Source organism: Schistocerca cancellata, chromosome 4, assembly GCF_023864275.1.
Source record: "Schistocerca cancellata isolate TAMUIC-IGC-003103 chromosome 4, iqSchCanc2.1, whole genome shotgun sequence".
In the NCBI taxonomy this organism is placed as follows: Eukaryota; Metazoa; Arthropoda; class Insecta; order Orthoptera; family Acrididae; genus Schistocerca; species Schistocerca cancellata.
In genome coordinates, this window is record NC_064629.1 from 76,798,791 (window position 1) to 76,813,797 (window position 15,007).

The 15,007-nt window shown below is 39.1% G+C and overlaps 1 protein-coding gene across 3 annotated transcripts in view; it reads left to right on the top strand.

Annotated features, from left to right (window-relative positions):
- The window catches only part of LOC126184668 (muscle calcium channel subunit alpha-1-like), a 601,154-nt gene that overhangs the window by 214,666 nt on the left and 371,481 nt on the right, over positions 1-15,007 (top strand). For all 3 annotated transcript variants that reach the window (XM_049927151.1, XM_049927152.1, XM_049927153.1), the window contains exons 10-11: positions 5,228-5,373; positions 9,923-9,996. In XM_049927151.1, coding sequence (XP_049783108.1) covers positions 5,228-5,373; positions 9,923-9,996 — 220 coding nt within the window. The remainder of the gene's footprint in view (positions 1-5,227; positions 5,374-9,922; positions 9,997-15,007) is intronic.

Here is a 15,007-nt window from a genome sequence, read left to right on the forward strand (position 1 = left end):
CGGATCTTTTCGTTGTGATCATTACGCGAGATATATGTGGGCGGTAGTAATATGTTGCCCATGTCTTCCCGGAATGTGCTCTCTCGTAATTTCGATAATAAACCTCTCCGTATTGCGTAACGCCTTTCTTGAAGTGTCCGCCACTGGAGCTTGTTCAGCATCTCCGTAACGCTCTCGCGCTGACTAAATGTCCCCATGACGAATCGCGCTGCTTTTCGCTGGATCATGTCTATCTCTTCTATTAATCCAACCTGGTAAGGGTCCCATACTGATGAGCAATACTCAAGAATCGGACGAACAAGCGTTTTGTAAGCTACTTCTTTCGTCGATGAGTCACATTTTCTTAGAATTCTTCCTATGAATCTCAACCTGGCGCCTGCTTTTCCCACTATTTGTTTTATGTGATCATTCCACTTCAGATCGCTCCTGATAGTAACTCCTAAGTATTTTACGGTCGTTACCGCTTCCAATGATTTACCACCTATGGCATAATCGTACTGGAATGGATTTCTGCCCCTATGTATGCGCATTATATTACATTTATCTACGTTTAGGGAAAGCTGCCAGCTGTCGCACCATGCATTAATCCTCTGCAGGTCTTCCTGGAGTACGTACGAGTCTTCTGATGTTGCTACTTTCTTGTAGACAACCGTGTCATCTGCAAATAGCCTCACGGAGCTACCGATGTTGCCAACTAAGTCATTTATGTATATTGTAAACAATAAAGGTCCAATCACGCTTCCTTGCGGTACTCCCGAAATTACCTCTACATCTGCAGATTTTGAACCGTTAAGAATGACATGTTGTGTTCTTTCTTCTAGGAAATCCTGAATCCAATCACAAACCTGGTCCGATATTCCGTAAGCTCGTATTTTTTTCACTAAACGTAAGTGCGGAACCGTATCAAATGCCTTCCTGAAGTCCAGGAATACGGCATCAATCTGCTCGCCAGTGTCTACGGCACTGTGAATTTCTTGGGCAAATAGGGTGAGCTGAGTTTCACATGATCTCTGTTTGCGGAATCCATGTTGGTTATGATGAAGGAGATTTGTACTATCTAAGAACGTCATAATACGAGAACACAAAACATGTTCCATTATTCTACAACAGATTGACGTAAGCAAAATAGGCCTATAATTATTCGCATCTGATTTATGACCCTTCTTGAAAATGGGAACGACCTGCGCTTTCTTCCAGTCGCTAGGTACTTTACGTTCTTCCAGCGATCTACGATAAATTGCTGATAGAAAGGGGGCAAGTTCTTTAGCATAATCACTGTAGAATCTTAAGGGTATCTCGTCTGGTCTGGATGCTTTTCCGCTACTAAGTGATAGCAGTTGTTTTTCAATTCCGATATCGTTTATTTCAATATTTTCCATTTTGGCGTCCGTGCGACGGCTGAAGTCAGGGACCGTGTTACGATTTTCCGCAGTGAAACAGTTTCGGAACACTGAATTCAGTATTTCTGCCTTTCTTCGGTCGTCCTCTGTTTCGGTGCCATCGTGGTCAATGAGTGACTGAATAGGGGATTCAGATCCGCTTACCGATTTTACATATGACCAAAACTTTTTAGGGTTCTTGTTTAGATTGTTTGCCAATGTTTTATGTTCGAATTCGTTGAATGCTTCTCTCATTGCTCTCTTTACGCTCTTTTTCGCTTCGTTCAGCTTTTCCTTATCAGCTATGATTCGACTACTCTTAAACCTATGATGAAGCTTTCTTTGTTTCCGTAGTACCTTTCGTACATGATTGTTATACCACGGTGGATCTTTCCCCTCGCTTTGGACCTTAGTCGGTACGAACTTATCTAAGGCGTACTGGATGATGTTTCTGAATTTTTTCCATTTTTGTTCCACATCCTCTTCCTCAGAAATGAACGTTTGATGGTGGTCACTCAGATATTCTGCGATTTGTGCCCTATCACTCTTGTTAAGCAAATATATTTTCCTTCCTTTCTTGGCATTTCTTATTACACTTGTAGTCATTGATGCAACCACTGACTTATGATCACTGATACCCTCTTCTACATTCACGGAGTCGAAAAGTTCCTGTCTATTTGTTGCTATGAGGTCTAAAACGTTAGCTTCACGAGTTGGTTCTCTAACTATCTGCTCGAAGTAATTCTCGGACAAGGCAGTCAGGATAATGTCAAAAGAGTCTCTGTCCCTGGCTCCAGTTCTGATTGTGTGACTATCCCATTCTGTACCTGGTGGATTGAAGTCTCCCCCTATTACAATAGTATGATCACGAAACTTCTTCACGACGTTCTGCAGGTTCTCTCTGAGGCGCTCAACTACTACGGTTGAATTCTTTACTGCTATAAATACTCCTCCACCATTGGCGTTTATCCTATCCTTGTGGTATATATTCCATTCTGTGTCTAGGATTTCGTTACTGTTCACTTCCGGTTTTAACCAACTTTCCGTTCCTAATACTATATGTGCACTATTTCCTTCAATAAGAGATACTAATTCAGGAACCTTGCCCTGGATACTCCTGCAGTTTACCAATATTACGTTAACTTTTCCTGTTTTTGGTCTCTGAGGACGGACGTTCTTTATCAACGATGATAATGTCCTCTCTGGTAAGCCGTCAGGTATTTTATCGTTTTGCCCAAGGGGGGGTCCCTCTAACCTAAAAAACCCCCGTGTGCATGCCACACGTACTCTGCTACCCTAGTAGCTGCTTCCGGTGTGTAGTGCACGCCTGACCTGTCTAGGGGGGCCCTACAGTTCTCCACCCAATAACGGAGGTCGATGAATTTGCAACCATTATAGTCGCAGAGTCGTCTGAGCCTTTGGTTTAGACCCTCCACACGGCTCCAAACCAGAGGACCGCGATCGACTCTGGGCACTATGCTGCAGATATTAAGCTCAGCTTGCACTCCGCGTGCGATGCTGGTTGTCTTCACCAAATCAGCCAGCCGCCGGAAGGAACCAAGGATGGCCTCAGAACCCAAGCGGCAGGCGTCATTCGTTCCGACATGTGCTACTATCTGCAGCCGGTCACACCCAGTGCGTTCAATAGCTGCCGGAAGGGCCTCCTCCACATTACGGACGAGACCCCCCGGCAAGCACACCGAGTGCACACTGGCATTCTTCCCCGACCTACCCGCTATTTTCCTGAGGGGCTCCATAACCCGCCTAATGTTGGAGCTCCCTATAACTAATAGGCCCGCCCTCTGTGACTGTCGGGACCTTGCCGGAGAATCGGCCACTGGCCCAACAGGCGAGGCATCCTGTGGTGGCTCGGAAACGATGTCATCACCACTAGGAAGCACCCTGTACCTGTTGGAAAGGGGTAAGGCAGCTGCCACGCGGCCAGATCCCACCTTCGCCTTTCGGCCAGGCACACGCGAGCCCACCACTGTCCGCCATTCACCCTGGAGTGATGGCTGACCGGTAAGATGCTCACTGCCGGAAGACGCAGCGACACCAGGGGTTCCATGTGACTCCAAGGCCACCGAAGTAGGCATAGGTCTCACCACAGTTGCCCCAACGCCACTACGAGCTGACGCCTGCGCCTCGAGCTCGATGAGCCTAACAGACAAAGCCTCCACCTGCCCCCGAAGAGTGGCCAATTCTCCTTGCGTCCGCTCACAACAACCACAGTCCCTACACATGACTATGTTTACCCTACTCTATACGATGACAAATTCCCAAGATAATCTTCTGATGAGCTACTCTGATAATCAAGAAACACTCACTGAAATACGAGACGTGAAAACTACGCTAGGTTTTCCCATAAAAACTATTTAAAAGCTAAGCGCAGCAAATAAGTACAAAAACGCTTTATACAAACAGTACTCGCTGCTGCTGGTGCTCTCGCTCTGGCTGTCACAAGACAACTGCTGATTCAAGTGACTAGTGGCTAACGGCCGCGAAACAAACAAAAGACGGTTTTAGGGCGCTTTCTGTTCTAAACGATCAAGAAAACACTAAGAAATCTAACACGAAAACTACGTAAAGTTTTATCAAGAACTGTTAGTTACTATGCAGAGCAGATAAACACAAATAGAATCCCTTCCTTAGTGGAAGGTCGTAAACAAAATGCAAAATAAACGCTTTATACAAACAGTACTCGCTGCTGCTGGTGCTCTCGCTCTGGCTGTCACAAGACAATTTTGTGTGTTAATAGCCTTTACAGTGAAAGCATGTAACAGAATATTTGCAGTGAATCTTAAGCTCAGATTATCTGTCCCTTTTGTCATTATCAGTATTAAAATGGGCTCACAGCATTTATATGAGGCATGTGTCAATGATGATACAATAGCTGACCAGTTATGTTATGTGTAATTACTTTGTTATTGATGTTCCTTGTTGGTCACAGGAAATAAATTACTATAAACTTTCATCAGATCCTTGCCTGCCTCCTCCATTTAAGTTTCCACTGGTTCCCCTAAATCATGTTAGGTGAATACCAGGAAGGTTGCTACAATGAAGTTATGGTCATTTTTACTAGTGATCCTAATATAACTGAGTTAGTACTGATACTCAAATAACTTAATTGGTGGAATGTTAAATACTGATCTTCCATTTCTTGCTTTCACCAACAACTTAGTGGCTGTTCTGAATGTTTCATTATTCAGTAAAAAGGGGATGTAATAATAAAAATCACATTTCACTCTAGCATTCAATCTACAATCTTTTCAGTATATTGTCTGTGACTCTCCAGTCACTAAAACGCTGTTTTGTACTGGTATAATGTGTTTACCTATGGCAACTGCTTGTTCGCTGCCAGGTCATTCCGCATACCAATATGAAAAGCATTTTTAACCTAAAATGCCCCCAATGATGGTGGAGAAGCTCACATGAATTGAATTGTGTGTTTCACAGTTTTCATTGCTTTCTGTCTTTGACAGACAGATCATGAAGGTAACTAAGAAAATTTGTATAACAGATGAATGTTAACTACAAAACCTGAAAGTACTGTGTTTATTGCTTGCTGTCAAAATAGATTAATTGCATAACAATGGCATGGCTCTTAAAGTGTAAGTTTCACATCAGCAAATTATGAAGACATTTTGGTAAAACAAACAACTAAGCTTGAAATTTAACATGCAATAAAATATGTTGACACACAGTACTGGCAATTAATTTTAAGTGAACAATTTCATTTTTGGACTTGTCTTAAATCATGAATTTCATTGATAAGTTAACTGTAATTTTATTACAATGCCATAATAATTGGTGCCTCATTGTGACATAACTTATAAAATTAATTTCAGGCAGAATCGTCGTTTGAGACGAGCTTGCAGAAAAGCTGTGAAGTCACAAGCATTCTACTGGTTAATTATAATGCTGGTGTTCTTAAATACAGTTGTTCTTGCTACAGAACATTATCATCAACCTAAATGGCTTGATGATTTTCAAGGTAATATTTATAAATGTATTCTTACATAACCAAAGGTTTGGTATTGATAGCTGTTGTTTGTTGTTGTGTTGAATTTGTTGGTACTAGTATTTGTGGTAATAATAATAATAATAATAATAATAATAATAATAGAAATGTAAGAAAAATAGCATAGTCAAGGGCAAACACACTAAACAAGAAGATTACATATTGGATAACCACAGCGACTGCATAGAAGCGATGGAAAAAACAGATGCCTATAAATACCTAGGATACAGACAAAAAATAGGAATAGGTAATACAAATATTAAAGAAGAACTAAAAGAAAAATATAGACAAAGACTAACAAAAATACTGAAAACAGAATTGACAGCAAGAAACAACACAAAAGCTATAAATACTTATGCTATACCAGTATTGACCTACTCATTTGGAGTAGTGAAATGGAGTGACACAGACCTAGAAGCACTCAATACACTTACACGATCACAATGCCACAAATATAGAATACATCACATACATTCAGCAACAGAAAGATTCACATTAAGCAGAAAGGAAGGTGGAAGGGGATTTATAGATATAAAAAACCTACATTATGGACAGGTAGACAATTTAAGAAAATTCTTTCTAGAACGAGCAGAAACTAGCAAAATACACAAAGCAATCACTCATATAAATACATCAGCTACACCATTGCAATTTCATAACCACTTCTACAACCCTTTAGATCACATAACATCAACAGATACAAAGAAAGTAAATTGGAAAAAGAAAACACTACACGGCAAGCACCCGTATCATCTAACACAGCCACACATAGATCAAGACGCATCCAACACATGGCTAAGAAACGGCAATATATACAGTGAGACGGAAGGATTCATGATCGCAATACAGGAACAAACAATAAACACCAGATATTACAGCAAGCATATTATTAAAGATCCCAATACCACAACAGATAAATGCAGACTTTGCAAACAACAAATAGAAACAGTAGATCACATCACAAGCGGATGTACAATACTAGCAAATACAGAATACCCCAGAAGACATGACAATGTAGCAAAAATAATACATCAACAACTTGCCATAAAACATAAACTAATAAAACAACACGTTCCCACATACAAGTACACACCACAAAATGTACTGGAGAATGATGAATACAAATTATACTGGAACAGAACGATTATAACAGATAAAACAACACCACATAACAAACCTGACATCATACTCACCAATAAAAAGAAGAAATTAACACAACTAATTGAAATATCCATACCCAACACAACAAATATACAGAAGAAAACAGGAGAAAAAATTGAAAAATACATCCAACTGGCTGAGGAAGTCAAGGACATGTGGCATCAGGATAAAGTCGACATTATCCCAATTATACTATCAACTACAGGAGTCATACCTCACAATATTCACCAGTACATCAATGCAATACAGCTACATCCAAACATATATATACAACTACAAAAATCTGTAATTATTGATACATGTTCAATTACCCGAAAGTTCCTAAATGCAATATAACATATACCATACAGTTACAAGGAAGTCACGCTTGACCGAGGTCCGCGTCACGTTCCATTTTTAACCAGACTTAAGTCTGAGAAAAAAAGGTCAATAATAATAATAATTATTATTATAATTATAATAGTGTGACAACTCTCGTAAAAATAATAATATTTCTTCATAATAAAAATAGTTGCAACTGAAATAAGTGTACAACTTGTTCTCTTCAGTGCCACAATGACGGAAATTTGTAATACATGGGATAACTGGTCAGACAGGCTCATGTTTATAGCACTGCCTGGAGAATATACACTGAAGCGCCAAAGAAACTGGTATAGACATGCATATTCAAGCACAGAGATGTGTAAAACAGGCAGAATACAGTGCTGCGGTTGGCAACACCTATATAAGATACCAAGTGTCTGGCCCAGTTGTTAGATCAGTTACTGCTGCTACAATGGCTGGTTATCAAGATTTAAGTGATTTTGAACATGGTGTTATTGTCAGCGCATGAGCAATGGGACACAGCATCTCCGAGGTAGCAGTGAAGTGGGGATTTTATCACATGACCATTTGATGAGTCTACCATGAATAACAGGATTCACGTAAAACACCAAATCTCTGACATTACTGTGGCCCGAAAAAGATCCTACAAGAATGGGACCAACAACAACTGAAGAGAATTGTTCAACAATGACAGAAGTGCAACCCTTCCACAAATTGCTGCAGATTTCAATGCTGGGCCATTAACAAGTGTCAGCATGTGAACCATTCAACAAAACATCATTGATATGGGCTTTCAGAGCCGAAGGCCCATTTGTATACCATTGATGACTGCACAACACAAAGCTATTCGCCTCACCTGGGCCCATCAACACTGACATTGGACTGTTCATGACTGGAACATTTTGCCTGGCTGGACAAGTCTCATTTCAAATTGTATTGAGCGGATGGACATTTATGGGTACAACCACATGAGTCCGTGGACCCTGCATGTCAGCAGGGGACTGTTCAAGCTGGTGGAGGCTCTGAATGGTGTGGGGTGCATTCCGTTGGATTGATATTGGCCCCCTGATACGTTTAGATATGACTCTGGCAGTTGAAATGTACTTATGCATCCTGTCTGATCACCTGTATCCACTCATGTCCATTGTGCATTTCGACGGACTTACGTAATTCCAGCAGGACAATGTGACACCCCACCCATCCAGAATTGCTACAGAGTGCTTCCAGGAACACTCTTCTGAGTTTAAACACCTCTGATAGCCATCAAACTCCCAAGACATGAACATTATTGAGCATATGTGGAAGTTCTCGCAATCTGCTGTTCAGAAGAATACTCTTATGGATTTATGGACAGCCCTGCAGGATTCATGGTGTCAGTTCCCTCCAGCACTACTTCAGACATTAGACGAGTGCATGCGACATCGTGTTGTGGCACTTCTGTGTGCATATGGGGGCCCTACACGATATTAGGCAGCTGTACCAGTTTCTTTGGCTCTTCAGTGTATATCGAGGTGGCAAAAGTGATACGATAGCGAAATGCAAATATACAGATGGTGGCAGTACCCAGTAAACACAACTGCAAAGTGAAACTAGACTGAGATACTGATTTAGAGAAAAAGTTCAGCAGTAATAGCTTTATTTGCTACACTTTAGAGACATCAGTTAATCATTAATAACAGCAAACAATTACGATTTGCATGGTAATATTATTTATGACTTTAAAATGTTCAATTCAAGTCTGACTGAAGTAATGATGGTGTCAATGTTATGTTTATATTATTTTAGCATGTAAAGTCAAAGAAAATAAAGATAAATATAACATAGTGCATAAAAATGAAGGAAAAAATGTATTTCACCCAAAACTAAAAAAAAAGGAAAAAAAACAGATTACTCTTTCACAAAATATGCTGCGGACAACAGTACCATATTGCTCCCTCAGTAATGCTACACATAATGTAATATGCCTCAGACAGTAGTATGTTAACTAATCAATTTGACAAAGTGTTACAGAAATTTGATTTTCTTTGGGAAATATGAGGCTTAAACTCTCATCTGCCCTTTCTATGCGGTACCTTTAAATCACAAAATAAAAGTAACATTTGCTTTGTAACAACATGTGTAAAGTCCTGGTAACTGAAAAGAAATTTTGTGATCATGGATAAATAAAATTATATAGTATTTTATATCTGATTCACACATGTACATATCTGATAATCAGATTATGGAGATGATATTTGGTTAGTATAACATTTTTCATTTGTTTTCTTACCTTGAATAAAATCCTTTTGTTCAACCCCACATCTTTTGTGGTTTCAGAGCTAATATATCAATTTCAAACAATTCAACAGATCATTGACAGTGCATAGTTGTAAAAGTTAAAGATTGATTCTTACGAAACTTTGTGTTTCTTCCCTTTGCTATAGTGTCCCCTTCATATAAATTACAAAGCTTTCTGGATGAATAGGTTAGTAAGATTAATAAAGCTGTTAACTTTATAATAGCTTCCACCTCATCATTGTTGGCTGTATATGTTGTGGGAGGGTCTGTTGTTGTCTATCAATCCAGATACGTTTGTATTCATATTAAAATAACAATATTTTGGCATGGATGCTAGAATTTGGTAATATAATGTCAGTTAATTAAGGTATGTAGACTTGAGGAATTTGTGGATAAACAAAGAATGGGAACTAACATGTCTTACTAATCACATGTAAATGTCTTCTGATAAAGACGATGGTTCAATCCCGTGTCTGGCCATACTCCAGAAAAATGCCGGGATGGTTCCTTTGAAAGGACAAGGCCAATTTCCTACTCCATCCTTCCCTAATCCGATGAGACCGATGACCTCGCTGTTTGGTCTCTTCCCCCAAACAATCCGATCCAATCTTCTCTTAAAACATGGGAGCTCCTCCTTGGCCAGGCATGATACTTCTCACAAATACTTTTACTTGGTATCATTGTACTAAAAAAAATTTCTAAAGCTGTAATCATCTTTTAATCTCTACTTTTACTAACATTTGTCATTTTTTATTTTCAGACTGGACCAATCTCTTCTTTGTTGCTCTCTTCTCAATGGAAATGTTAGTCAAGATGTATAGCTTAGGATTTCAGGTAATATAAAGGGAAAGTGAAGGTAATATTAGAAATCTGACAGTGAATGTGTATTGGATGTAACTGACTGTGTCATCTTTTCATATTTTTATCATTTTACACAATCTACCTTTTTACCACAAAACTTGTGGGAAGACTTACTTGCAAACCCTTATTCTGCCCTCAGAGCCTCATTGAAGAAAGTTTATCGATTTGCTGTAGGACTGTTGTTATGGAAAGTATCCTAATAATGTACACAACAAAAATTTTTAATAAATGTGGTTTTTCCCTTATTTATCATCACTATATGTGACACAATGACCAGTTCCAGTTTTCGGATAAAGTCATTGTTTACAGGCAGGAATCTCCACAATCCTATGAAACAGTATGAAACTGACACATATAGTGAACTTTCATGCTTGAAGTCTGACATTATATCACCACAACAGTTCTAGTGTGCACAGTTTGTTAGCATTCAAGCTTCCAGATACGTAACACAAATGCACAGATGTTCATGATGATCACAAAATTATGTGACTAGAATAAATGTTATCTACAGAATGACTGAAAGAGGTTTCTACAAAGGTGTTTACTGTAAGAACACAAGTGGCATATTCTCAAAGATATAATCCTATACAAGCTCATCCAGGTCTTTTGACATAGATCGTACTTGCATCATTACCAGCTGTGGACTGAAAATTTTGGTGTGGGCTTAGCATTGTTAATGATATATTATGAACATTTTAGTATTTTTGACACTACATAATCATTTGGAAAACTGCTACATTGGATTTTTCTAATTTGCATGCACTGTGTGTGTTAAGACATTAATTTGGTTGTGGTGGGTTAATAAAGTGTAATGTTCATGGAATCATTTTGTATGCCTATGTTTAGGATAATCCATTTATGAGCAGAGGCATAATCATTTATGATAATGTATGCAAATTATTAATTAATCACTTTTTTAATTAATAAAGGGTGTCATTTAGTCCAGGAAAATCAAGGCAACAAAAATATTGTGGTTGAATCAGGTAGCTAACAAGCACACTGGCTAAATTGGCTGTGGAAATTTTGGATGGGTGTGAACTTTGACCACAATTATATCTTAATGAAATTGTTTTTAGGAGAATTAAAGTCTGCTGCTGTAAAGTCTGAATTCTTAGCTCTCTGTTGGTAGGTGTCAATATGTATAATATGACTGATTAGCTCATTCAAAATCTTTCCATGCATGTCTTTATATGTTCTATTATTAATATTTTTTTTAATTATTCCTCAAAATTAAATATATCATTGCAGTTAGTGTATCAACAATTATCATAGAAATAATGACTTAGCAGGAAATATAATGTTAATGATGGTTGGACATATTTGGGCATATACTGCTCATTCTCAGGTGTGTATAACTAACTTAAAAATAAAAAAAATAATAATTATTAGTAGAAGTGCAAAAAGAGCAGAAGAAAGAATTCAATCATTTGTGCTATTTGAACAATATAAATGCATATATTATTGGAACTTTCACTGGTCATTGTTTTCACACACATATTAAAAATAATATTAACAAATGAGTCCTTTTTCCTAAACTTTATTTCATAACAGCAAAATTTTCTCTCATTGTCTTTTCTTTTTAACTCAGTGACTCAGTACAATGCTCTTCCTTTGAAATCCAGTACATACAGTTTACCCTCTCTCATAGTCCAAAAGGTGGTTCTGTCTCCCAGGCACTTTTGTCAGTGTTCATGGTTACACAAACACCCGGTGTTCGTAAACATGAGAAATATACAAAAATATCTGAAATTAGTAACACAATAATGTTCATATTTAAACCTAAAAGTAAGTGAGTTACCCCCTATTCCAGAAGAAATACAGATTATATGCTGGCCAGTCACATTTATGTAGCCACCTGTCAAAATTCTGAATAACCACATTTGCTGTGCAGACTGCTTTGAGACATGCAGAAAGAGTCAAAGGATTCTGGAGGGCACTGACAGGGCTGTTAAGTCATGCTGACTCCAGTTCCATAGCCAACTGTTCTAGGTTCCTCAGTTGAGGATCTAGGGTGTGAACAGCCCGATCAAGGTGGTCCCACAGACTCTCAATTGGGTTTAAATCCAGTGAGTTAGGTGGCCAGGGGAGTACAGTAGACTCATCCTCGTGCTCTTCAAACTGTGCATGTACACTATGTGATCAAAAGTATCCGGACACCAGGCTGAAAATGACTTAAAAGTTTGTGGTGCCCTCCATTGGTAATACTGGAATTTAATATGATGTTGGTCCACCCTTAGCCTTGATGACAATTTCCACTCTCACAGGCATATGTTCAATCAGGTGCTGGAAGGTTTCTTGGGGAATGGCAGCCCATTCTTCATGGAGTGCTGCACTGAGGAGAGGTCTTGATGTTGGTCAGTGAAGCCTGGCATGAAGTCGGCGTTCCGAAACATCCCAAAGGAGTTCTATAGAATTCAGGTCAGGACTCTGTGCAGGCCAGTCCATTACAGGGATGCTATTATCATGTAACCACTCCACCACAGGCTGTGCATTATGAACAGGTGCTTGATTGTGTTGATGGATGCAGTTGTCATCCCCGAATTGCTCTTCAATAGTGGGAGACAAGAAGGTGCTTAAAACATCAATGTAGGCCTGTGCTGTGATGCTGCCATGCAAAACTACAAGGGGTGCAAGCCCTCTCCATGAAAAACACGACCACACCATAACACCACCGCCCCTAAATTTTACTGTTAGCACTACACATGGTGGCAAATGATGTTCATCGGGCATTCGCCATACGCACACTGTGTACCGTGATTCGTCACTTCACACATTTTTTCACTGTTCAGTTGTCCAATGCTCCTTACACCAAAGATGCATCATTTGGAATTTACCTGTGTGATGTGTGGCTTATGAGCAGCTGCTCGACCATGAAATCCAAGTTTTCTCACCTCCTGCCTACCTGTCATAGTACTTGCAGTGGATCCTGATGCAGTTTGGGATTCCTGTGTGATGGTCTGGATAGATGCCAGCCTGTACGGTTTTGTGCTGTATGTGTCCCTTCATGTTTCCACTTCACTATCACATTGGAAACAGTGGACCAAGAGATGTTTAGGAGTGTAGAAATCTTGCATATAAACGTATGACACAAGTGACGCCCAATCACCTGACCACATTCGAAGTCCATGAGTTCTGCAGAGAACCCCATTCTGCTCTCTCATGGTGTCTAATGACAACTGAGGTCACTGATATGGAGTACCTGGCTGTAGGTGGCAGCACAATGCACGTAATATGAACAATGTATGTTTTTGGGGGTGTCTGGATACTTTTGATCAGATAGTGTATACTGGGAGCTATGTGGCTTGTTGCATTTTTCTGCTGGTGAATGTCATTGTGCCTATGAAAAATAAACTCCATGTAGGGTTGGATATGGTCATTCTCCACACCATAATGTTCCCTCTTCCAGCCTGGACCTTTCTGACAATTGTCACAAGGTGTTTGCCATGTGTCTGATGAAGCACAAAACGTGATTCATCTGAAAGGGCCACTTTTCCCCTCTCTGTGTCCATCCACTTATGGTAATGGCATGCAAATTTCAGCCTTTGTTACTTGTGAACAGCATTCATTATGTGTGCATGAACCAGGTGCCTGCTGCAGAGGCCCATATACGGAAATGTTCGCTAAATTGTTATTGAGGAGACACTGTTGGTAAGGGTGGGTGAACACCATATTGAATTCCAGCATTACCTATGGTGGGTGCCATGAACTTGTAAGTCATTTTCAGCCAGGTGTCCAGATGCTTTTGATCATATAGTGTATAGATGTAACATACTCTATTAATGTTAGAAACTATCAAATTTTATAAAAAGTAAGTTAACAGTGTTAATAAAAGTACAAACATAAGCACATCAATATGTCCAAAAACCAGTTACAAAGATGTAGGAAGAAAATGGCAAGAGGATACACTTGCGTATAAAGGCATAAAATTTAAAAAAACGACATACACAATGTTGTACACACATCAGGTCATATGAAATTTAATAAAACAAAAATTTCACTTAAAATATAAAACAGTGAGAGAAGAAAGGACAGAGATGTGGAAAACATGGCCATCTATAAAGGGCTCAGGAAAATGACTATATGTGAACAAGAATTTATTCTCAGAAACTAACAGACTGCACTTAGACAAACCACCATAAAAAATTAAAATATAAAACTTTACATGAAGCAGTTACAAGCAAAAATGTTTACAATTCCACCTTGACATAAATCTAACAAGAAAAACATGGTCATATAGAGCATATAAGAAATGCATTTCAACTGACATGCAAAGTTGTTTATCATAAATTAGGGAGAATCTGCTCAAATATCACATATACTACAGATTGTGAGACCCACTTACTCATTAAGCTGGTGAATGTCAGATGATCCATGGTGGTAGAAAATCTCCATCTCCTATTGTGTGGGTTGTGATGATTGCTACATTGGACAGACAGGGTGAAAAGTGGCAGTCTGCTCCAGTGAACGTGTTGCCATTGATAGAAAGGATGTGGTATAGAAGTCCAACATTGTCACTCCCCTGATTGTGAGTGGACATTGTGTTCCAGCTGTTGACTTGCATATGTGACTATTGCACCATGGTCAGAAGGGTAAGTTTATGGATCTCCTTAACTGTTCGCCCACATAGAAGGTGCTCTTCCTTTATGCAATCTGTTTATATGTGTGACTATGTATTCAAATTTGAAAGATGTATGTGTTTAAGCACAAGTTAGATGTAACCTCATAGGGTGATGTATGACACGTATTTTTCTTATTTGTATTATTACTGCATTATGCTGTCTTGTATATGTTTGTATTCTACTTGTTTCTTTTAGCTCTGGCACTGGTGATAGCTTTTCTTTAGTCAGAATTGATCTGCAATAAATTCAGATTATCCAGGACTAATTGCTGCATTTTTCCATTTGAACTTTGGAATGAGTAAAGATAACCACTCACAGTGTACTGAAAGTTTCTGAACAGTAGGTACTCATGAGAGAGAGAGAGA